The sequence below is a fragment of the Ctenopharyngodon idella genome, chromosome 9, assembly GCF_019924925.1.
Source record: "Ctenopharyngodon idella isolate HZGC_01 chromosome 9, HZGC01, whole genome shotgun sequence".
In the NCBI taxonomy this organism is placed as follows: domain Eukaryota; kingdom Metazoa; phylum Chordata; class Actinopteri; order Cypriniformes; family Xenocyprididae; genus Ctenopharyngodon; species Ctenopharyngodon idella.
Window position 1 is genome coordinate 18,757,039 of NC_067228.1, and position 20,767 is coordinate 18,777,805.

The 20,767-nt window shown below is 37.7% G+C and overlaps 1 protein-coding gene across 1 annotated transcript; it reads left to right on the forward strand.

Annotated features, from left to right (window-relative positions):
* The first annotated feature begins 1,360 nt into the window (after positions 1–1,360).
* Positions 1,361–20,651, forward strand: rftn2 (raftlin family member 2). Its single transcript, XM_051905557.1, has 9 exons — positions 1,361–1,907; positions 8,552–8,732; positions 9,822–9,930; positions 11,424–11,601; positions 12,249–12,467; positions 16,600–16,706; positions 16,808–16,911; positions 17,000–17,078; positions 19,075–20,651. The coding sequence occupies exons 1-9, from the start codon at positions 1,769–1,771 to the stop codon at positions 19,270–19,272; spliced, it is 1,314 nt and encodes a 437-aa protein (XP_051761517.1). The 5' UTR covers positions 1,361–1,768; the 3' UTR covers positions 19,273–20,651.
* The last annotated feature ends 116 nt before the right edge of the window (positions 20,652–20,767 follow it).

Consider the following 20,767-nt stretch of genomic DNA (forward strand, 5'->3'; position numbering starts at 1 on the left):
ATTACAGGAAATTTGACACAAAGATGTTTTTGGAATCAATTTTGAATACTATGGAAACTAATCCCTAATCATAACTATTGTGTCTTGAACGGCAAGAGCCAAAACACTAAAGCGACACAAAAGCCACTAAAATGAGCTGCTTTCAAAAATATGCTGCTTTGTGGCTGGTTAATGCGACTGTTGTTCAGCGTGGAGGTCACGGCCAGCAGGTGGGTATTGTTTTCAGCTGTAAGGTTGACAGGTGGTACAGTAGTGAGCTACTTTGGTAGTTTCATGTTTTGTTTTTTTGTTCCGCTTTAGCCTGGGTGAATTCTGACTCACAGAAATTGAGGGATCTGAGTTGTGTCTCTTAGATTTCCTCTGCTCCCCTTATTTAGAGGCCTCCTTCCTTCCTTCTCTCTCGTTGTTCTGTTTTATTAACAAAATGCTCTTATTGCTTATGTAAGAGAAAAGGTGCTATCTTTGTTTTTCAGCCACAGTGGTGCAGGTCCAGGTTTGTGCTTCAGTCGTATGCTACTTATTAAATGCACAAATAAGATCCAGATGTAAACACCCCCTCAACATTAGGACTGCATTATGGCTGCCAACACAGTAAGGCTCACATATGGCACTACATCTCACTTCCAAAAGTCTGTAGACTTCAAACTGAACTGAAATTAAATTATGAATGCCATGATCTTATAAAATACAATAAAACTTAAAAGAAATGTCTTTAAAAAAATTACCAAGTGGTTAGTAAATTAAGTATTTTAGACATTGATCTTTAAAAAATATTCTCTCTCTTATGCTCATACATATAATTTTCTTCTCAGTTCCTCAAGTTTTGTATGGTGAACAAATTTAGCTCACCACTTAGTTTGAACAGATGTTTCTACTGCTACGGGCTTCACTTAAAGTGGTTTTAAGTCAGTTTATAGAGTTTCCATCCCTGCTTTACATTGTCAAAGTGCCAGAAAGTGACCTAAAAGCCATTTGCTTCATTGCTGATTTTAGTATGAACTATTCACCAATTCATTTTAAAATTATTAATATGAATGATAGGCTCCAGCATCCCTGGGACCCTGCAAAAAGGATAAAAGCGGTCTGGAAAATCTTTTAATAATTATAGAATAAAATTAAAATTGCCAAGTTCATTCTTCTAACATCTCAAGATGTTTTAATAAGTGTTATAATTATAATTTCTTTCTTAATCTCCATGTCTGAAAATGTTAAATTGTGTTTTAAAAAACGTTAAGAGTTGTGAACTTACTGTAGTTAGTGGAACGTGTTTTCTGCGTTAACATTTGATTTATACACGCCCCCCTCCTGATTAATATGCAGCCCCGCCCTGGTTAATTATTCAGCAATCCCGTTCTTCCTTCGCCACGCCCTCTCATTAATTTCAGCACACTTCCAGCCTACTACAACTTTTGCTTTATTATTTCGCTGCCATTTAGTGAGACTGGATGTGATGTGGTTTTTCTGGTAGAGGTTTTAAGGAAAACAATCTGGATTTCATTACTGCACATCAACTTCGGAAAGTATTTTGTTTCATAAACCCTCTCGCAGGAGGACTTGGTGATCTTTGCTCGTTCTCTTAGACTTAAGCCGTTTTCTTAAAGGGGATCGGACACACTGCACGTCATCCTCAGTTCAGTGCCACTCCCAAAGGATTAAGTTGTTGGAATATGGAGCAAACCCACTAAGCACAGGAGCGGGAGTCTTCTGAGTGTGTGGCCGAGTGGGTCGCCCCGTGCCCGGCCTTGCGCGTGCTGGAGATCCCGTTATAATGGGATGTGGACTACGGAAACTGGAAGACCCGGAGGACAGCAGCCCGGGGAAAATCTACTCCACTTTAAAGAGACCACAGGTCGAGACCAAAACAGACTCCGTGTACGAGTATGTGCTTCTGGACTTCAGTTTGGAAGGTACAGCACAGTTCAGTAAACAAAAGTTTGGATGTGATGTTCGCTTACAAAAAAAATGCCATGGTAACTTTAGTTTTCATCAAAATATTGGTTGTTTCCGTTATTCTTACTACAGTAAGACTGCATTAACTTGGTATTAGCCGCCACAGTTAAAAAGAAACTAAACACTAAACAAACTGACAACTGTTCTGAAAGCTTTTTACAATAACTAAGTAAGAATGGTATTTTTTGTTAAAACTTACGCCTTCCATGGTACTTTTTTGTTTTGCAAGGGTGCAATGAATGAGAAATGATGAAAATCCAGTTGTTATTTCGGCTGTCTCACAACCTAGTAATCTGCCTGGCTAGACAACAGTGGCACGTGCCAGTGATGCCCAAAAAATGCTCCCTAGGCGGGCAGCTCATATGATACTGGAGTTTGTGAGAGCTTATTCCGTTTTACCCAGCAACAGTGCTGAAGCCACATCGCATGTGGAAATAGGTCAGGGTTTTTTTTACCCCCATTAACGGCGTCTGAGACACAACAGACAGCAGCTCACCCGCGCCTGTTCCACAAGATGACATTCATACTAAGACTCTCTCCGTGCAACAGTTTCCACTAACTGAATTTCCCATAAGCACATTTTTCCTGGTTTGAAGGAATCATGTACAGTCTTACTCAGTACTGCCCACATGTATAGTGCAGTATAGTCAGTGTATTATTGTTGTGTTGTGTAATTTTGCCTGGAGGAGAAGCGAATTGTTTGAAAGTTGGTGCGGGTTCGGGAGCGGGAAATGAAAACCCCGTAATGGATTTGGAATAGCTAGAGTGATTACAGAACGCTTTGAGCGTGGACAGGAAACTTCAGTCGGTCCGTTTCACTCATGTACGCTGCTCCAGACCGTATTTCAGTATGTGCGTTGGAACTGTTTTCGTTAACGAAAAAACTGTACTACTTAAATGGCCAAATTTAAATCCTGAGGAACAAAGCAGCAGCCTAACTGATATTCAGTATTACGGCACTTTTGATTGAGTAATATTTCTTACAGGACCATAAAATATACTTTTATGATGGGAAATGAGATGTAGTACATAGAATAGTCCAGTATTACACTACAGTCCGTTACTTTGTTTTTAATGCCATGCCGGCTATTTTCATGTTGAAAACCATCTAAAAGAATCTAAAGATATTTAAAACCATTTTTTTTCCCTAAAACTAAATTTGGATTAACTTGATTAAAAAAACATTTTCAAGGGTATTAACACTTTTTTTTTTTTTTTTTTCCCAGATGACTAGAATATCAAAATGAATCTAGTTGTTTTAAAATTATTGTTTTGTGATATCTACATCAACTATGCAGGTCACGTGTCTCCACCTGCCCAGGCCTCAAATCCATCACTTTAGAAGATTAGAGGCAAATTGAAAAACTGAGCTAAATCAGCAGGCTACCTGGATTGTTTCAGATGGCCATTATGTGAAAAGCCTCAATAATAACAGAAAATTAAGTCATATTTTAATACAACACATCTTCAGTCATATATTGTACTTTATCTGAACTAACATGTCTATGGGTGTGGGAGTGAGAGATCTAAGGGAGAATTCAATTGGCATGTCAGCTTCTCCTTTTATTCAAGCCTTTCATTCCTGAGAACACCTGGTGTACAGATGCCTGAAGCGACGGTGTCTGACAGCACTCACCAGAGCGCTCACATTATTTAGACAGATCTGCATCACAGGCTGTACTCCTTTGCCTCGCTCTATCTGCATATCGAATGTAACCTGTGGAAACTCCTCCTCGACTGTGTTCCTGTGAGTGTTTTTGAAGGGTTATGAGATGATGTGGCTATACCTTGTGACTCTGTTCTTTTTTGCAGCCATTTGTAGGGCCTCAGCTTGATAAGTACACCTATCTCTACCTAAAATCATGGTAGAAGTGTATCACTTGTAAAAATACCACAGTTGTTGTTCTTCACTTGGACCTGTCTTGTCCTGCATCTCATGTCAGGACAGGCACAATGCTGGTTTCTACACTCTTAAAAACAAAGGTTCCAAAATGAGGTTTTCACAGCGATGTCATAGAAGAACCATTTGGTTTGCATGGGTTCCCAATCATTTTTTTTTCTTAGTGCTACTTTAAAGAACATTTTAATAATCTAAATTAATTATATTTTTTTCCCCACTATAAAGAACAAATCGTCGAATAGAAAGATTCCGTGGATGTTAATGATCTTCAGTGGACCCATCAATGGAAATAAAGAACCTTCATTTTTAAGAGTGTAGGGCTGTAATGTGTAAACTGTAGTCATATAACCTTAGAGGTCTTGTCTGTTGTGCAAGAGGAAAGCTAAAGGAAATTCCTGTAGGGTGCTTCCTCTTACTTGGGTTCTGGAAAGGTCCAAGGTTTGGTGTGGCTCTCTTGGATACTCAATTATGTATCATTTGGATGAGGAGTTTAAAGGGTTAGTTCACCCAAAAATGAAATTTCTGTCATTAATTACTCACCCTCATGTCGTTCCAAACCCGTTAGACGTTCATTCATCTTCAGAACACAAATTAAGATATTTTTGATGAAATCCATGAGGTTTTTTTTTTTTTTTAATCTCCTATAGAAAGCAACGTAATTACCTCATTCAAGGTCCAGAAAAGTAGAAAAGACATTGTTAAAATAATCAATGTGACTACAGTGGTTCAACCTTAATGTTATGAAGCAACAAGAATACTTTTCTGTGCGTAAAAACAAAACAAAAATACACAAAATTATCACAAAATTGTCATTCTCCTATGCTGTTGACATAGTACACACAGTGCAGAGCTTCCGTGTTTTACGTCAGAACGCCGGCTCATTATTGGCCAGCTCCTGCGTTAGCATCACACGCATGTGTCGTGCTGCTCACGTGAACAGCGTCAGCCAATAATGAACCTGCGTTCTGACGTAGAACCTGGAAGCCTGCACTGTGTGTACTATATCAACAGCATAGGAGCATGACAGGGTAGAGAAGAGAAATTTTTTTTTTAGGTATAAAAGAATGTATGTCAAGTACTGCAAGTACCCCCCCCCCCCCCCCCCACCCCACCCCCAAAAAAGGGATCATTTATTATATTAAAATGCAAAAATGTCTCATTTAGAAATTAATATATAATTAAAAAATTTTTTTTTTTACATGTACAGGAGCTTGATGCTTAATTTGGATGTTTGGTTGTAGAAAGCCAGATGTTCATGTTGCAGAGACAGCAGACAGAATTAAGAGTGGCCTTAATCTCTACCTTGGATCAGTTTCATTGCTGTCAATTCGAAAACGGGGTTAGTTTCAATGTCTCATTTTGGCCTTAAATCACCATTTGGAAAACCTTCATGAATTTTCCTGTCCATTTAGGAGTCATTACAATTCTTAAAGGGTTAGTTTGCCCGTAAATGAGAATTTATTTTGGTCACACCATCTCTCTAAGTGAACATAAATATATGATGACAATTTCAATTTTTTCAGTGAGATATTTCTTTAAAAGATAGCATACAACATTACAGTTAGTCATACTCCATGTGGAGTATGTTGGTGTAATCTCCCTTTTGGTTAATCTCATACTGGCGTGCTGAAGGATTTATGAGTATTAAAATGATTTTCCAGTCAATGTATTTAACCAGTCTTGCTAGATTAAATCTGGTTATTTTAAGGAATGTAAATGAAATGAAGTACTATAACCTTGCAATATTTTGCTGGGTGAAAACATGTTTTTCACACCAAAATAAGCAATAACAGGAAGAAACAAGTTTTGTAAATAAATATGTTAATAATAAAAATAAATCCTGTTTTAGGCATTACATTGCAACATTGTTTTTTGATGGAAGGTAAGCACTTTTTAAAAAAATTAAAATCAGAACAAAATTCAATACAGCATATACTACCAAGATAAATATGCTTAAAACAAATTATTAAATAAATATGCTTTTTCTTAAAGGTGCAGTATGTAAGAATTCTGTCCGCTAGAGGCCTATTCAAAACAAAGGCGTAGCTTTATGACGCCATGAGTATGAGGTAACGCAGCTCTGTTTATCATATTAGATACATTTGATTGTGTTGAAAATGTTACAACGTTACTCTGAGCGTTCGCTCGGTGGCTGCGGTGAGACACTTGTTGCACACTTCAGTAAGCTAGATCGATTTTTAGTATATCATATTAAATACTGGATGGCTTGTTGATAAATGGCATGCAATTAATTTTAAAACGTATTGTATGATGGAGAAAATTCTGTATTACTTTTACTATAAATAAAGCTAAAAAATAAATATTTTGATTTTGGGGTGAAATATATAACAGCAAGTATAACATCACCATGCTGTTGTATCGAACTGCTGGAATATTGGACTGGAAATTCAGCACATTTTGTCACATTTCTTTCACACTCTCAAAAAGTCTACTTCTATACACAAGACATCTTTTTCCCCTAAACCCTTTCTGGGTCATAAAATATCCCATAAATTCCTTCCCTCTACCTCCTCTTTCTCCCTCTCATATCCCAGTCTATCTGTTTCTCATTTTCCTTCTGCAGCTTTCACACCTTCAAACTCTTCTTTTCTTTCTCAGATTCCTTCATGTCTTCTTCTCACCCCCTTTTCTTTTTATTCATCCATTCTGCTGATTCTCTTTTTATAAACAACACACACACACAGTCTCTCTCTCTGTCTGTATGGAGAACAGAGGCCTCTGTGTGAGAGTTGACAGGAGGGGGGTTCAGAGGGTTTGGGACAAATTGCAGGCCTTTCTAAGGTCTGCGTCTCTGTGAAAGAGCCACCGCTTTCCCCAGCTCCTGGGGGTCGTGTCCATGACGCGTCTCTGAAGCTCAGGTGTGAAGGACAGACATGCATACGTGCCTGTCAAAGCCCTTTATTGGCCACAGACACTTGGATGATGAAACTTTCAGGTAGCTGCCAAATCAGACTTGGATGAGAATGGAAAACTCATTTTTGTTCAGCTGTTTACTGTTTGAGTTTTCAGAGAGAAGATATGTGATCCGAGAGATCATCTCCCATGTGAAGTGTAAAATTCGGGTCTGCTCCAGTGTGGGAACCGAAAGACTGAATGTTTGCGTGAGTATGTTTGTGTTGTGTGTGTGGTGGAATGTTGTGTTTGTGAGGCTGAGTGTGTGTGGCATGGGGCCAGGCCTCCCTGTGAACAGCAGCTCTTTGTGGACACAGGAAGTGTGTTGGGGGGTTGGGGGAGAGGAGGGAGACGTCAGGGTGATCTTCTGTCAGAGGCTGCAGACAGGAGGAAGAGAAGCCAACTAAACGGTAGCACACTATTGAAGAGCCGCTTAGAGAAACCTTAAAGGATTAGTTCACTTTCAAATGAAAATTAGCCCAAGCTTTACTCACCCTCAAGCCATCCTAGGTGTATATGACTATCTTTCTGAAGAACACAATTGGAGAAATTTTAATAAGTATCCTCCTGACACATCCGAGCTTTATTATGGCAGTAAGTGTTACCAAAGCATTTAACATAGGCTCTGTTCCAAAACCTAGTGGCCGGCCTTGCTGTTTGCTGCCTACATAGACCGCATCCTAAGTGAAATGTAACTTGAAAATGTAATACTGACTGTAAATGGGCAGCAACAGTGTGCAATCATACAAATAGTGGTTGACTTGACCAAAATGGACTTCAGTAGCCTTTTTTAATAGTTATGCATATACATTTGCACAAATATTAGGTCAAATATAATGTGTAATTAATTATGATGTTATCACTACTTTTAGGTATTTAATGATTTGGATTCAATAAAACTGAAATTTTCACATTGTAAATTCAGCAATTTGGAATCAAATTAAAATTAAGTCATTAAAACTTGCTGTTTATTCAGGAAGGACGCATTAAATTGGCTGTATTTAATCCTGTATTTCAAATAAATTTAACTTTATTTTTAACTATTTTTTCAAAGAATCCTGAAAAATGCATCATAGTTTCCACAAAATATTAGCAGCATTTATTTGAAATACAGGATTAAGTATGTTTTATAATAATAAGTATATATATGACACTAAAGACTGGAGGAATGGCTGCTGAAAATTCAGCTTTGCCATCATTGGAATAAATTACATTTTAAAATATATTAAAGTAGATAACAGTTCTTTTTAATTGTAATAAAATTTCACAATATTACTGTTTTTACTGTATGTTTGATCAAATATATGCAGCGTTGGTGAACGTTAGAAGCTTCTTTCAAAAACATTTAATAGTCTTATCGACCAAAAACTTTTGAACGGTGGTGTATATGTCCATGTCATGTCAGAACAATGTTTATAGTATAATATAATATCACCTGTGGTGAACCATCAGACCCAGATGGATCTCTTATGAACTGTATATTGGACACTGAAATGGCGCTTTCTCATGTTTCTTGTTCTTCACGCAATTTTCAGGAGTAGGAAAAAAGTTAGATCCAATTTCACATTTGCCCACCCCTAAAATTTAACTACCCACAGATACTAAACTGTGATTAGTCTCTTGGCCAAAATAAGCCAAAATAAGCTGCAGAAGACTGTAGCTTCATAATATTTTCATCATGTCTTCATAACATTAGCACAGCTTGTGGGATTCTACCAGCGTCTTTTAGCACTAAATGATGGTTTTCACTGAGTGTATTGTAAGTTTTAGTTCTGCTGTGTTCCACAGGCAGTCGGCCTACGGTGCAGTATCTATCCTCGCTGTGCGAGCTGCCCCATGCCCTGCAGTCCTACTACACCCAAGGCTATGTACTGGCCGCCCTGCATCCCATCATCCTCTCAGTGGGCCGGACCCGCTTTCTGCCCTGCAGCCTGCTCTACCGGGCCATTCTGGTCCGCCCACGATCCAGGTAATGTTTACCATGCCAACGACTCCATACCTCATCAATGCACCCTCTGTACCCCCAAAAACCCAGACCAGCTCCTTCCAAGTAAATAATAATTAACTTTTAATGAGTCAGCATGAATATTTAATGAGATCCATAGTGGGAGGTCAGACAGTCTAGTTAGAGTGGGTGGGGTAGTGTGAAGTCAGACTGAGGTGCAGATGTGGGTTAAATTTAAGTTATAAGAAAGCCCTGACAACAGTGTAGTTTTTCAGCAACCAATGAGAACCAGCAAAACAGCAGTGGATGAACAGGACAGGCTAATTTCAACTATGATGCTTTAGGTGACAATAAATTATTCAGAAGTAAAGTCTGGGACAGTCGTAGTGTGTTAACAGTACTGTGGTGTGAAAAACACTAAGCTGTGTAATGCTGTATGAATGATGTCTGCATCCAGTCAGCATAAGCTTGAATGCGCTTTTAAGCCGAGACAATGGCAATGAAACCCACAAAAAGCTGCCTTCTCAGGCAGTGGCATCCAGACATATCTACATCCATTGTTTGCTTAACTTCCTGTCTACTAAGATGCCTACATCTTGTCATTTCTTGAAGGAAAGCAGCATAGAAGTATTTTTGCATCCTGTGATACCCAACAGTACTGTCGGTGTAATTCAGTGATTGCTTGAAAGAATAAAATGCTGTCTGATGTACTAGAAATAGGCTTGACATGAATTTATTTATATATAGCTTTTTAATTAACCTATTTCTGCCAACAAGTAAGCATTGTTGTTATTAAATGTTTGCTTACATCTAAAGCTGACTTGAATCAGCTCACTTGAATGTTATGGTGCTGTGAAAGCATCAGTTTTAGTGTTGGCTTCATACAGAATCGCTGTCTGTTAAATCATTGACATTCGGAGAGCTGATGCAGTCAGTTGGGGTCAGAAGGGTTAAACCTCTCAGCAAATTTATACTTTGCTAATGGAGGACATGTGAAGAATAGCAAATGTCAGCAATTATAAAATATGCATAATGTTTTCATGCAGTGAATTTACAACACAACTGCTTTAATTGATGTGTGTTTGTTTGTTTGTTTGTGTTGTGTGGTTGCAGTAATCATGCAGTGCCGATGATTGACAGCTTGCCAGTGTTGCGAGTGGAGGAGTGGCCACTGCCCGGGGAATCTCTGACCAGTGACACAGTGAGACTGCTCATTGACCGGGTCTGTAAATGTTTATTTTAGCCATGTATTTTTGAATTTTCTAGAAATAATTGTGACTTTTTTCATTAAATGTTTACGTTTGTTTAGGTAAGTTGCTTTTACAAAAATAAATAGGTTGAACAAAACATTACAACCTCCTCTATATTTGCTAGCTATATTTAATAGGGCTGCACAATTATAATAATAGTCTTTTTTTTCTCCTTGGTATTGTAATTGCAATATTTATTAATATATTTTTTTGATGAATGGCAGACGTTTTTCTTACAATCAACTGCAAACTCGCAATCAGATCTGCCAAAAAGTAATATTGACCGAAGTAATAAAAGGCATGATGTTTGGCGATTTTGAAGTCACATTGTAATGGAAAAAGTGACAGATTTTTCTTCTGTATTGTAGCGTACATCTGAGTATAATGGATTATTGGAAAAGATGAAAATGTAGGGCGGGGACGTTCTATCTGTTGTTTGTTGATTGGTTGGAGGCAGATCTGATTGTGAGCTTAGACACTTAAATTGTATGAAAGGGATGTGGTTTAAAGGATTAGTTCACTTTAAAATGAAAACTACCCCAAGCTTTACTCACCCTCAAGCCATTCTAGGTGTATATGACTTTCTTCTTTCTGATGAACACAATCAGAGTTATACTAATAAATAATAAAGGCCTTCTGAAGCATAGCAATGCATTTGTGTAAGAACTATATCCATATTTAACAAGTTATAAAGTAAAATATCTAGCTTCCGCCAGACTGCCTTCCAAATTCAACTTAAGAAGAAAGCGTAACTGATGTCGCGTCAGTTGAGCTTTTTTTTTTAGTTGAATATGGAAGGTGTAGTACGTAGTGTAAGCATTTTGAACTGCGAGAGGCGGTACACTTTCTTCCTAAGTTGAATACAGTAGGCGGTCTGGCGGAAGCTAGATATTTTACTTTATAACTTGTTAAATATGGATATTTTTCTTACAGAAATGCATTTTTTCGCCTCAGAAGGCCTTTAACACCCCCTATGGCGCACATGGATTTGTCTTGATGTCTTATTAACACCCCACCCCCCCACACACACCCAGAGCCGTGTGGAGTATGTTTATAATAGATGGATGCACTTTCTTGAGCTTCATACTCGTTGGTCCCGTTCACTGCCATTATAAAGCTTGGATGCGTCAGGATATTTATTAATAAAACTCCGACTGTGTTCAGAAGAAAGAAGAAAGTCATATACATCTAGGATGGCTTGAATAAATGATTGGAAAAGCTATGACAACTTATATCAAATTATGACATTTTGATTCAAAATTACAAGCTCAAAAAGGTTGTTCACAATAAGATCAATAACATGCATTTAGAAAATAGATGGGGTGAATTTTAATTTCATGCTGACTTTAAGTGTCCAAGGTCTTTCTCTGCAAAAATGTATTGGCATAAATTTCAGTTCCTCTTGGAGTGTTTAGACATACTGACTCATATTACTTAACCATATGTGTTTTGTCTGCATCCTCAGGTGAACAGCTATGCCCGGGGTGGTGTAAGGTTTGTGGGATCAGTGCTTCAGCAGGCTGGAGGAGGGGGGAGTAACGGTAGAGTGCCTAGTCCCAGGAGGGGTTGCCGCTCCCCATCCCGCACCCCACCTCGCACGCCGCCTGGAGACGGAGATCTAGAGGGCCGTGGCTACAGCCCAGGTGAGTTCTTCTGCTAACCTCATTATAGTCTAAATCATTAAACAATGATTTTTTTTTTACAGTGACTGCACAGATGGACTATAAATGCTTTGTGAGGTTCACCCAATAATGCATTATTTCGAAGAACCTGTCATATTTCAGTCTAGAATCAGAAAGCTAAATTTTATTTTGCAAATGAATTTATAGTTTTAGCATAAAGACAAACATATAGCATTGTTAAAATAATAAACAGTCTGTATAACCTCTATGTAACCTTATTTTTTTCCTCTTCAGTTTATCCTGAGTGGTGTCAGTTTAATTTGGGTTTAACCCTGTAATATCTTTGCCCTCTGTGGAGCCGCAGTGCCTCCTCACCCTCTGGGCATCATACCAACTGCTCGATTCTCCATGCCAACCATTTTGAGGCCACATGTGAGATTAAGATCAGTCAGAGGCTGTTAGCGTCTTAACACGAGTACTGTACCTCATTTCTCTGCCCCATTAGACTTATTATTTATGGTAGACGGACTGCTAGTTTGACCTAATAAAAATGGTGCCTAAAGCAATGATCATTGACTTTGTTTTATTGAAATATATCAGTAAGTTTGAGCTTGCATTCTAGTTTGCATTTGTCATACAAAATGTGTGACAGTCACTGTTGTTTTCAGACCTGAGATTGTTGGTGCTGTTTCACTCCTGGGCTCCGGGCTGTGCCCCTCTGGACTCTCTCGCCTGCTGTTACCACCAGGGGGCGCTGTCCATGCGTGTGTCCAGGAAGGGTCAAGTTGTTAGTGCCCTGGAAGCTGATTGGCTGGAACTGACCGCAGCTTACTACCGCAAGGGCTGGTCACTAGTCGACTCCTTTGTATACTGGGACACACCTAAAGGTAGTTCTCTGACTTATTTTTGACTATCATTTGAGGTGATTCCTTGAGCTGGTTGTTCATCTGGATGACATTTTTGTGTTTCTCTGATGCATCTAAGAATGTCAACATCCTCTTTAGCTCTCCTCAAAAAAGTCATTAAACTTCATTTTCTCCATGTACATCTTTTCATTCTCAGAATTCATGTTCTTCATCCTCATCTTTTTAAACCCTCCACATCTCTGTGTCTTTAACTAAAGCCATGCTTCCCTTCTCCCATCTCCCGCCAGAACTAAATTTAGAGCTCACATCCCTAACCTCACGACCGTGCTTCCTGTTTCGCACCAGGGTAATAGGAGCTAAATCAGATGTATGTGTGTGTGTGGGGGGGTGTTTGAGACATCTGGGCTCACTCTCTGTGTGTGTGTGCGTGCGTGCGTGCGTGTGTGTGTTATCAGTTTACAGAGTTTTAGTGTCAGTACTACATTAAACTACTATGTATAATGTTCAATATAATGTATAATAATGCAATGAGGGAATATTTGTGGGTCCTGATAATGTCAAATGTTTTATGTTACCAGTAAAAAGTGGCAAATTTAGCATTTTAATCAACATTAGCATTTTTTTTGTTATCCTTTTACTATAAGTCTTGGAGTATCGCAATAATATTGTATTGTGAGTTCAGTATCGTGATATGTATCGAATCGTAACATGAGGGTATCATTACAACCCTAGTCAGCACATTTTACTAATTCGTTCCCTTGTTTTAAGCAAATCGCACACAGGGCTGCACGATATTGGAAAAAACTGACATTGCGATATTTTGTTTTTCTGCGATATATATTGTGATATGAAAAAAAAAAAATTCACCACATGACTTGAATAGCTCTATTTGAAAGAATTAATCATTCTAGGATTATTGGGGTGATTTTTGTAGGTGAGTGAATATGCATAGAAAATAATGAACAAATTACAAGCATAGATAAATATAATAGAACAAAGATACAGATTAAATAAATAGTGCTTTATATGTTTCAGGTAAGTTTAATAGTATTCAGGTACAGAAACTGAATAAACAATTGTAAAATAACACTGTATAGTCTTCACTGTATAAATTAAATATAATTAATCTGTGTTAAAACTACATAAGTGATTTTTCTCTTATTTTTGTTGTTTGATTAACATTCACGACAGAAAGCAGCAAGGGCTTCTGTCACTTTAAGAACGAATGCGCGGCGCGGATCTAAATTCGGTTACACATCCGGTTTTCTTTCTCAATTGTTTAGTTCACCTAAGCCATAATCAATTGTGTTTACGAGGATATGCGATCTTTTACGTGCATTTTAACTATTTTCACCATGGAGGTGTCCGTTCGGGCACAATTAGACGCTGAAGAGAACGACATGCGATGTTCACGTGCATCTGCGCGGCTCTGTGTGAGCACCCACATAAAACAGCCGCACATTCAGAATTGAGTTCTGTTTAACGTCTCTGTCGTTCAAATTAGAGATCGACCGATATGGGTTTTTCTATAACCGATGCCGATGCCGATGTTTAGAGGTCAGGGTCAGCCGATGGCCGATATGTGCTGCCGATTTTTAGGGCCGATATCTTGAAGTTTTCCCCTTCATTTGCATGCAAAAATGTCACACTAATAATAAGTGGATGCACAACATTTCTAAACTTAACATCATTTATTGAACACTGACTTGATTTACATAAAAGTTTTAGAGCATTTATCAAGTTGAATTTTTCAAGTTTGTTGGAACATAAATGTAAACTTAAATATACATTTAAATAAAATAAATACAACTTTATAAATAAAAATTAATTCAAAACTTTGTCATGTTGCACAGCCTTGTATGCAAGGACAGTGCTAAACTCTTAGTGATTTCTGACATTCTTGACGGTTAACGTTAGACAGGTTTAATGAGGAAAATAACTGTGCGACACATATATATATATATATATAATGTCTGTCACTGGTCGGAACACATCACTTTATTAGGCTGATGTCCATTTTTATTCGCATTACACAGTTGATGGAAACACACGCAGATGCGCATATTCTTGAGCTGAATTTTCATTAATGCAAAGTTGGATGGAAACCGGGCTATTATCTGCATCAAATCATGCTTCCGAACAAATGTCATACACTTCTGCGCAGTGGCGTAGCACAAATCAAGAAGGGGAGCCAATGGATATCACACAAGAAGCAACGTGCAAACTTTGCGGAAAAGTTATGCCGGTAAAAGCTTAACCTCGGTCAGTATTCAAAGTGAAAGTGAAAGTGACGGAGCTGCCTGACGCTGCATTAACGGAGCATTTTCTCTCAGAGACGAATTTCAACATAATATGCTGATAACGGTATATAACTGTCTTAATTTATTCCATAATTTCCTTTGTGGCCCGTACATATAGTGAAAAAAAATTAGAAGAATAGTATTTCGTGTTAAACAGCTTGTTTTTTTTTTTTGTTTTTTTTTTTTGTTTGTTTGTTTAAAGTTGAAGTAGCCTAAAGCTGCTCTTAATTTTCATTTATGCCTGCAGTGTTAGGAAATATTATAGACTGTTAATAATTTTAATTATAGGTCTAATTCATTGTATAATAGACCTAAAAAATGTTTAAAACATTTTCAAAGAGGAGCTGATAGCCTAATCTTTTATTATCCTAACAGCACGTCAGTTATGCGGTGATGCGCTGTGAAATTATTGCGGGGCACATTTATTATAATATTAATTTAATAATAAAAGTAGCTTACGACTCCGATACAGGAAAAATAAAACAGAACTTATAACATTGGGGCTAATATGTTAGCAAGCAAGCTGCTGGTAGTTTTGGACTACAGTCCTTAAAGGTAACTACAAGTAAGCGAACCTTCAACCAGCTGTAGCATTATGCCAGTTCCCGACGGTTCTATGCTATCCGTTGTTTCTTTCACTAAGTGAAGCAACACTTCATAGTTTACTAGTAATAGTAAATATATGGCCATAGGACTTTGAAATATCAGAATTTAAGCCTTAGGCTACCTTTATCTCCCAGGACTGTTGTTGAATCTTCCAAAAGTTTCAATTCACATGCGGTGGCAGCAGCACATTCCACCGCACCAATAACACAGGGCTGCCCGCGGACGTGCCTGGCTTTAAAACGGCGCTACTAAACACGACCAATATCGGCAAATAAAGACAAATATCGGCCGACCGATATATCGGTCGACCTCTAGTTCAAATTGTTTAAAAATCGCTGAAATGTTTAAATTGACAGGACCTAAAACATGTTGAAATGATAAACTTTCATTGTATGGTAATCAAACTTTGCAATTAATCAGAGAATCAGCGTGCGTTTTGAACCGTGGCTGTCTGGTCCGTACGGATTAACTAGACATTGCACATCCTGTGATGTGACTATCGCGGATGCGCACATCGCGATTTCGATGCTAAAACGAAATATCGTTCAGCCCTTCATATAGGCTAATAATTCATTCCCTCGATTTACTAAATCGTGGCTACATTGTTTTGGTTCGTTCTCTTGTTTTAGTTAAAACAAGGTAACGAATTAGTTCAGCATGGCCACTATTTACTAAAATGAGGGAACGAATTAATAAATCATGGAAACAAATCGTGGCCACATTTTAATTAAAACAAGAGAACAAATTCTTAATTTGTGGCCATGATATATATGTAATTATTTGTTTAGTTTAGTTGCAAAAATACAGAAATTTTTGAAATGTATGTTCTCAGTGTTGGCTCTATAACCTCATTCACTCACACATGTTGGTGCACATGGATTTGTCTTGCTGTCTTATAAGTAGTTCAGTTTCATTATCTTTTGTAGGTCACTGACATACTTCCAGCACTGACTAAATGAGACCTACAAATTATTGCTCTGCGGTTCAGTGGGTGACTAGATACATCAGAATAAAATAGTCTCCTTAGTTAAAAACAGCCACTTATAACAGATCTGAGTAATCATGCTAAAAGGAAATCATTAATACTGCTCATGCTTCAGGTTAGGAATACGAACAATTAAATGAACATACAGATATACATGTACACATACAGACATAATGTAAAAATCTAGCTGTGAATTGTCATATACTATTTCTTACAGTATCATGTAAGAAATCATGTAGATGTTTACTCATTGTTTTTACAGGTGAACCAGTGCCCAGGTCTCTAGAGGGGCTGTTTGTCTATGAGGAGAAAAGCACAGCGCCACCTGCCAATGACACTATTGTAGTGGAACAGTGGACAGTTATAGAGGTGTGACTGCATGTATGAAATGTTTGAAAGGTGTCACATTATCACATTAAGAGTTTTTTTTTTTTAATGTTCTCCTTAATGGTTTCTGGTTTGTGTCCCAGGGCTCAGATGTAAAGACCGATTATGGTCCTCTGCTCCACACGTTAGCAGAGTTCGGCTGGCTGCTCACCTGTGTGCTGCCCACCCCAATTATTCGCCATGACAGGTGGGACCCTCACAGTACAAGCCATATAATTATGTTTATTTACACCACATTACCGTTTCCAAAGCTGGCTGTTTTTCTTTTCCTGCAGCGAAGGGAATCTAGCCACTAAGCAAGTTGTTTTTCTGCAAAGACCTGTCAAAGGACAATCGGTACCGCAGCATAACCAGGTACCTGTTTACCAGTGACAGTTCAGTCAAATACATTTGCAAACCCGTTGCTTTTCTTGTAATTTACTCTGTCAGAAATAATTAAATTGCACTATTTACAGTCTATTTTTGTGAGGAAGACCAACTTTTTTAAATTAACAGTTCAACCAAAAATAACCTTTTATTTTTTAAACAACCACTCACAAGCCAGTGTTATTTATATAGCATTATTGTATTTATTAATTAGCTTTTATTTTTACATTTTTAGTTTTCATTTTAATGTTAACTTTGTAGTAATTTTGTGCTTTTGTCATTTTTGTTAGTCATTGTCATTTTATTAGGGTTTTTTTTTTTTATATTACTATTTAGGTTTCATTTATTTTTAAGTTTTATAAGTTTAAGTTCAGTTTTATTGTTTATTTACAGTGAGTAATTTTAGTGCTTCAGCTTAGTAAGTTCAGTAAGTTGCCAGCAGGGTGGTTATCATTAACTAAAAATAAACCATAAATGACCATACGCAGAATGCGCCATATGAGTAATCCTCTGACGCGATGTAATATGACATAGGATGTAGGAATATTGTAAGTTTTGTCGCTTCTCGCGGTTCAAACAAATAGGGCTGTGCAACAAATTTAAGCTCCTCTTTTCTTATATTGAAATCCTCCGACATTTCTCTTTAAAAATCATCATTTTAGATTTATAATCCATGACCGGTGATTTGTTTTGCTCTATCGACTGCGCCTCCACGTTCATCATTACGTTGCGCGTCAGGTCAAAGGATACTCTTCTGCCGCAAATCGATTTGCGCATTCTGTGTACGGTTGTCTACCGGAAACTATTTTTTTGAATTTATAAAGTTTTAAATATGGATATTTTTCTTACAAAAACGCAACGCTTTGCTTCAGAAGACCTTTATTAACCCACTGGAGTCGTATGGATTACTTTTTTTTTCTTTTTTTTTTTTATGGATGGATGCATTATATATGCTTCAAAACGCGGCCCCCCATTCACAATCATTATGAACCTTTGAGGACTAAGGATATTTTTAAATGTGAAATAACATGAACATTTTTATTAACTAGCATTAACAAAAGCTAATAAATGCTGTAAAAAATATATATCTCATTGATAGTCCATGTTAGTTAATGCTTTAATGTTAACAAATTAGACCTTATTGTAAAATGTTAACAAAAACTCCTACAAACTAATAAAATTACAAAAACGCACAACAAAATTACTAAAATTTAACTAAAAGTAGAACCAGAAAATCAAAAAATAATAATAAAAATAAATATCTAATATTTATTGTATTGTATTGTATTTCAGCTTTTTTAGGGCCCGAGCACCGAAGGTGTGAGGACCCTATTGTAATTGCTCAGTCAGTTATTCTTCTTCTCCAAAATGAATCGCATTTTTGAGGGCCTAAACAATCTCGAAAACTCATGAAACTTTGCACACGCGTCAGAAGTGGTGAAAAATTACATCTGATAGGGGTTTCTGAATTAGGTTTGACAGTGCCACCTACAAAATTTCAATTAAGCGCCTTTCACGCTACATTTCACGCTACATTTCACGTACAGGTATGAAATTCGGTAGACACACGTAACAGCCCAATACCTACAAAAAAAGTCCCTGGGTGCAAAATCTGTAAAACCAACAGGAAGTCAGATATTTTGAATTTTCTCTGCAAAATTTTTGCAGTTTTTGCCATTTCCAGACCTTGTACTTAAAGGCCCCAAACTTCACATGTTCAATAAGAGTCCTGGCCTAAAAACATCTATATGCAAATATTGTTAGTCATAGCGCCACCTGCTGGCAGCAGGAACTGTGGTGCATCAAAATGACTTTGCCATATTTCTCCTCTATTTATCTGCTTAAATGAATATCGCCCACTGTTCAGTTTTCCTAAGGCCACCGGGTGGTGGTAAGCCCGGGTGCGAGGGCCCTTTCATCGCTGCTTGCAGCTTTAATTTCAATTAAAATGTTTTTTAAAACCTTCTTGTTTTTGTTCCTGAAGGGATCCACGCGACGAGAGGTGTCCAGTCACTCTGTGAGTCGAGGTGTGGAGGAAGCGCACACAGAACTGTCGTCTCCATGTTCAGGGGGGATCGGCGGTTTCCCTGTGTTTGGAGGAGGGTATCCCAGTGCACTCTCCCATCTAGATGAGGGAGGATTTGAGCCGGACGATGGGGCTGCAGAAGTCACCTGTATGTGACGCACCAACTCAAAGACGCAATTTCTTTTTAGGGTGACTGTCTTTTTAATTTCTGTCACCCTAAAACAGAAACCTTTGATGATAACGAGCTGCAGCAATGCCCTAGAATTTACCACATCACAAGGACAAAGAGATTGGCATTCTTGTATTAGAAATGGACTCATAGCACTTTTAACTTTTTGTAAGTTATTTTTAACAAGCCATAACATATCATAGAGGTCAGTTTTATTTTACCCATTTATTTTTAACTGAAAGCACAAAGTATGTGCAATCCTTCCCTTTTCTGACACAAAATATCAAAACAGCACTGAAATTCACTATTTGCAACAGCAGTATTTCAAAGCACTTGCACGACACAAACACCACATGTACAGTTTCGTATCACATTTGTAGCACAATAGCAACACAGCAGAAACAAGGGCTCCAACACCTCAACAAATCTTTTCTCCTTGTCATCGAGTGTCCTTCCGCACTGTTCATTTTTTGCTGTTCATTTTCCTGTTCCTTGTTCCTTTTTTACTTCAAACCAGCTGACAATTGAGTTGTTTGTTCTAACACCTGCAAGGGTTCAGTGTGACGAACTCAGGAACTGAGTGTCCAAACAGCCCCTCTGTAGGATGCAGACGTTTATTTGGTGTGCATATTTAGGACATGCTTACTTTTTTTTTTTTTTTTTTGGAAGGATTTTTTCAGGCCTTGGAGTCAAGACATCAGGAATGCTCAATTCAGTTTGGGACACAAATGTTTAAGGGAAATGCATATGCACTGTAGGCTGGACCCCATGAACTAGCCTGTACTAAAAGCAGAACTTGATGCTGTAGTTTGGTTTATCTGATCTGTGCCATGAACTCAATGGTGCTAGAGTTGAATTTGTATGTTAATCTCCTAGGAATTTCTGCTATCCAAAAGGGAAAGGCGATACACTCAGATTTGCATGTTAATTAAGAGGCAACTACTCAGTTTTCATTAACTGATATGGGACTGTGAGCAGGGTACTTCCTCTATAGTTTAGTATAAACTGACTGTAGTTCTCCCCAGCCCGGTGATCACATTAGATTTATCTGGCTGGATTTTTCAAATTGAGCTGCAATGGTGCTGCTTGTGACACCCTATTCATTTGTAAGTTGTATAATTTTAACTGAGCTAAGCATTGTACTTTTTATGTCTTATATTGCCTTGACAATGTTTATCCCTCTTTTGAGGAATGACAGAATAGAATAAGCACATTTTAGCTTGCAAAACCGACTATCAAGCTGCTGTAAATGTTTTGATACAATGGAAAACTGAGTAAGATGTTTCTCCACTCCAGAAGCTGAGCTCAGATATTTAACATTATATTCTAATAAACCAGAACTGATCAGTATTATTTACCAACTGTAGTATTTGAATGTTTCAGACCATTTTTTGTAATATTTTATTAAATGGGTATTTACCTCATATTAAAGTGGCTGTTTGTGTTGTCACTTAGTTGAACATGACATAAAAAAAAACTAAC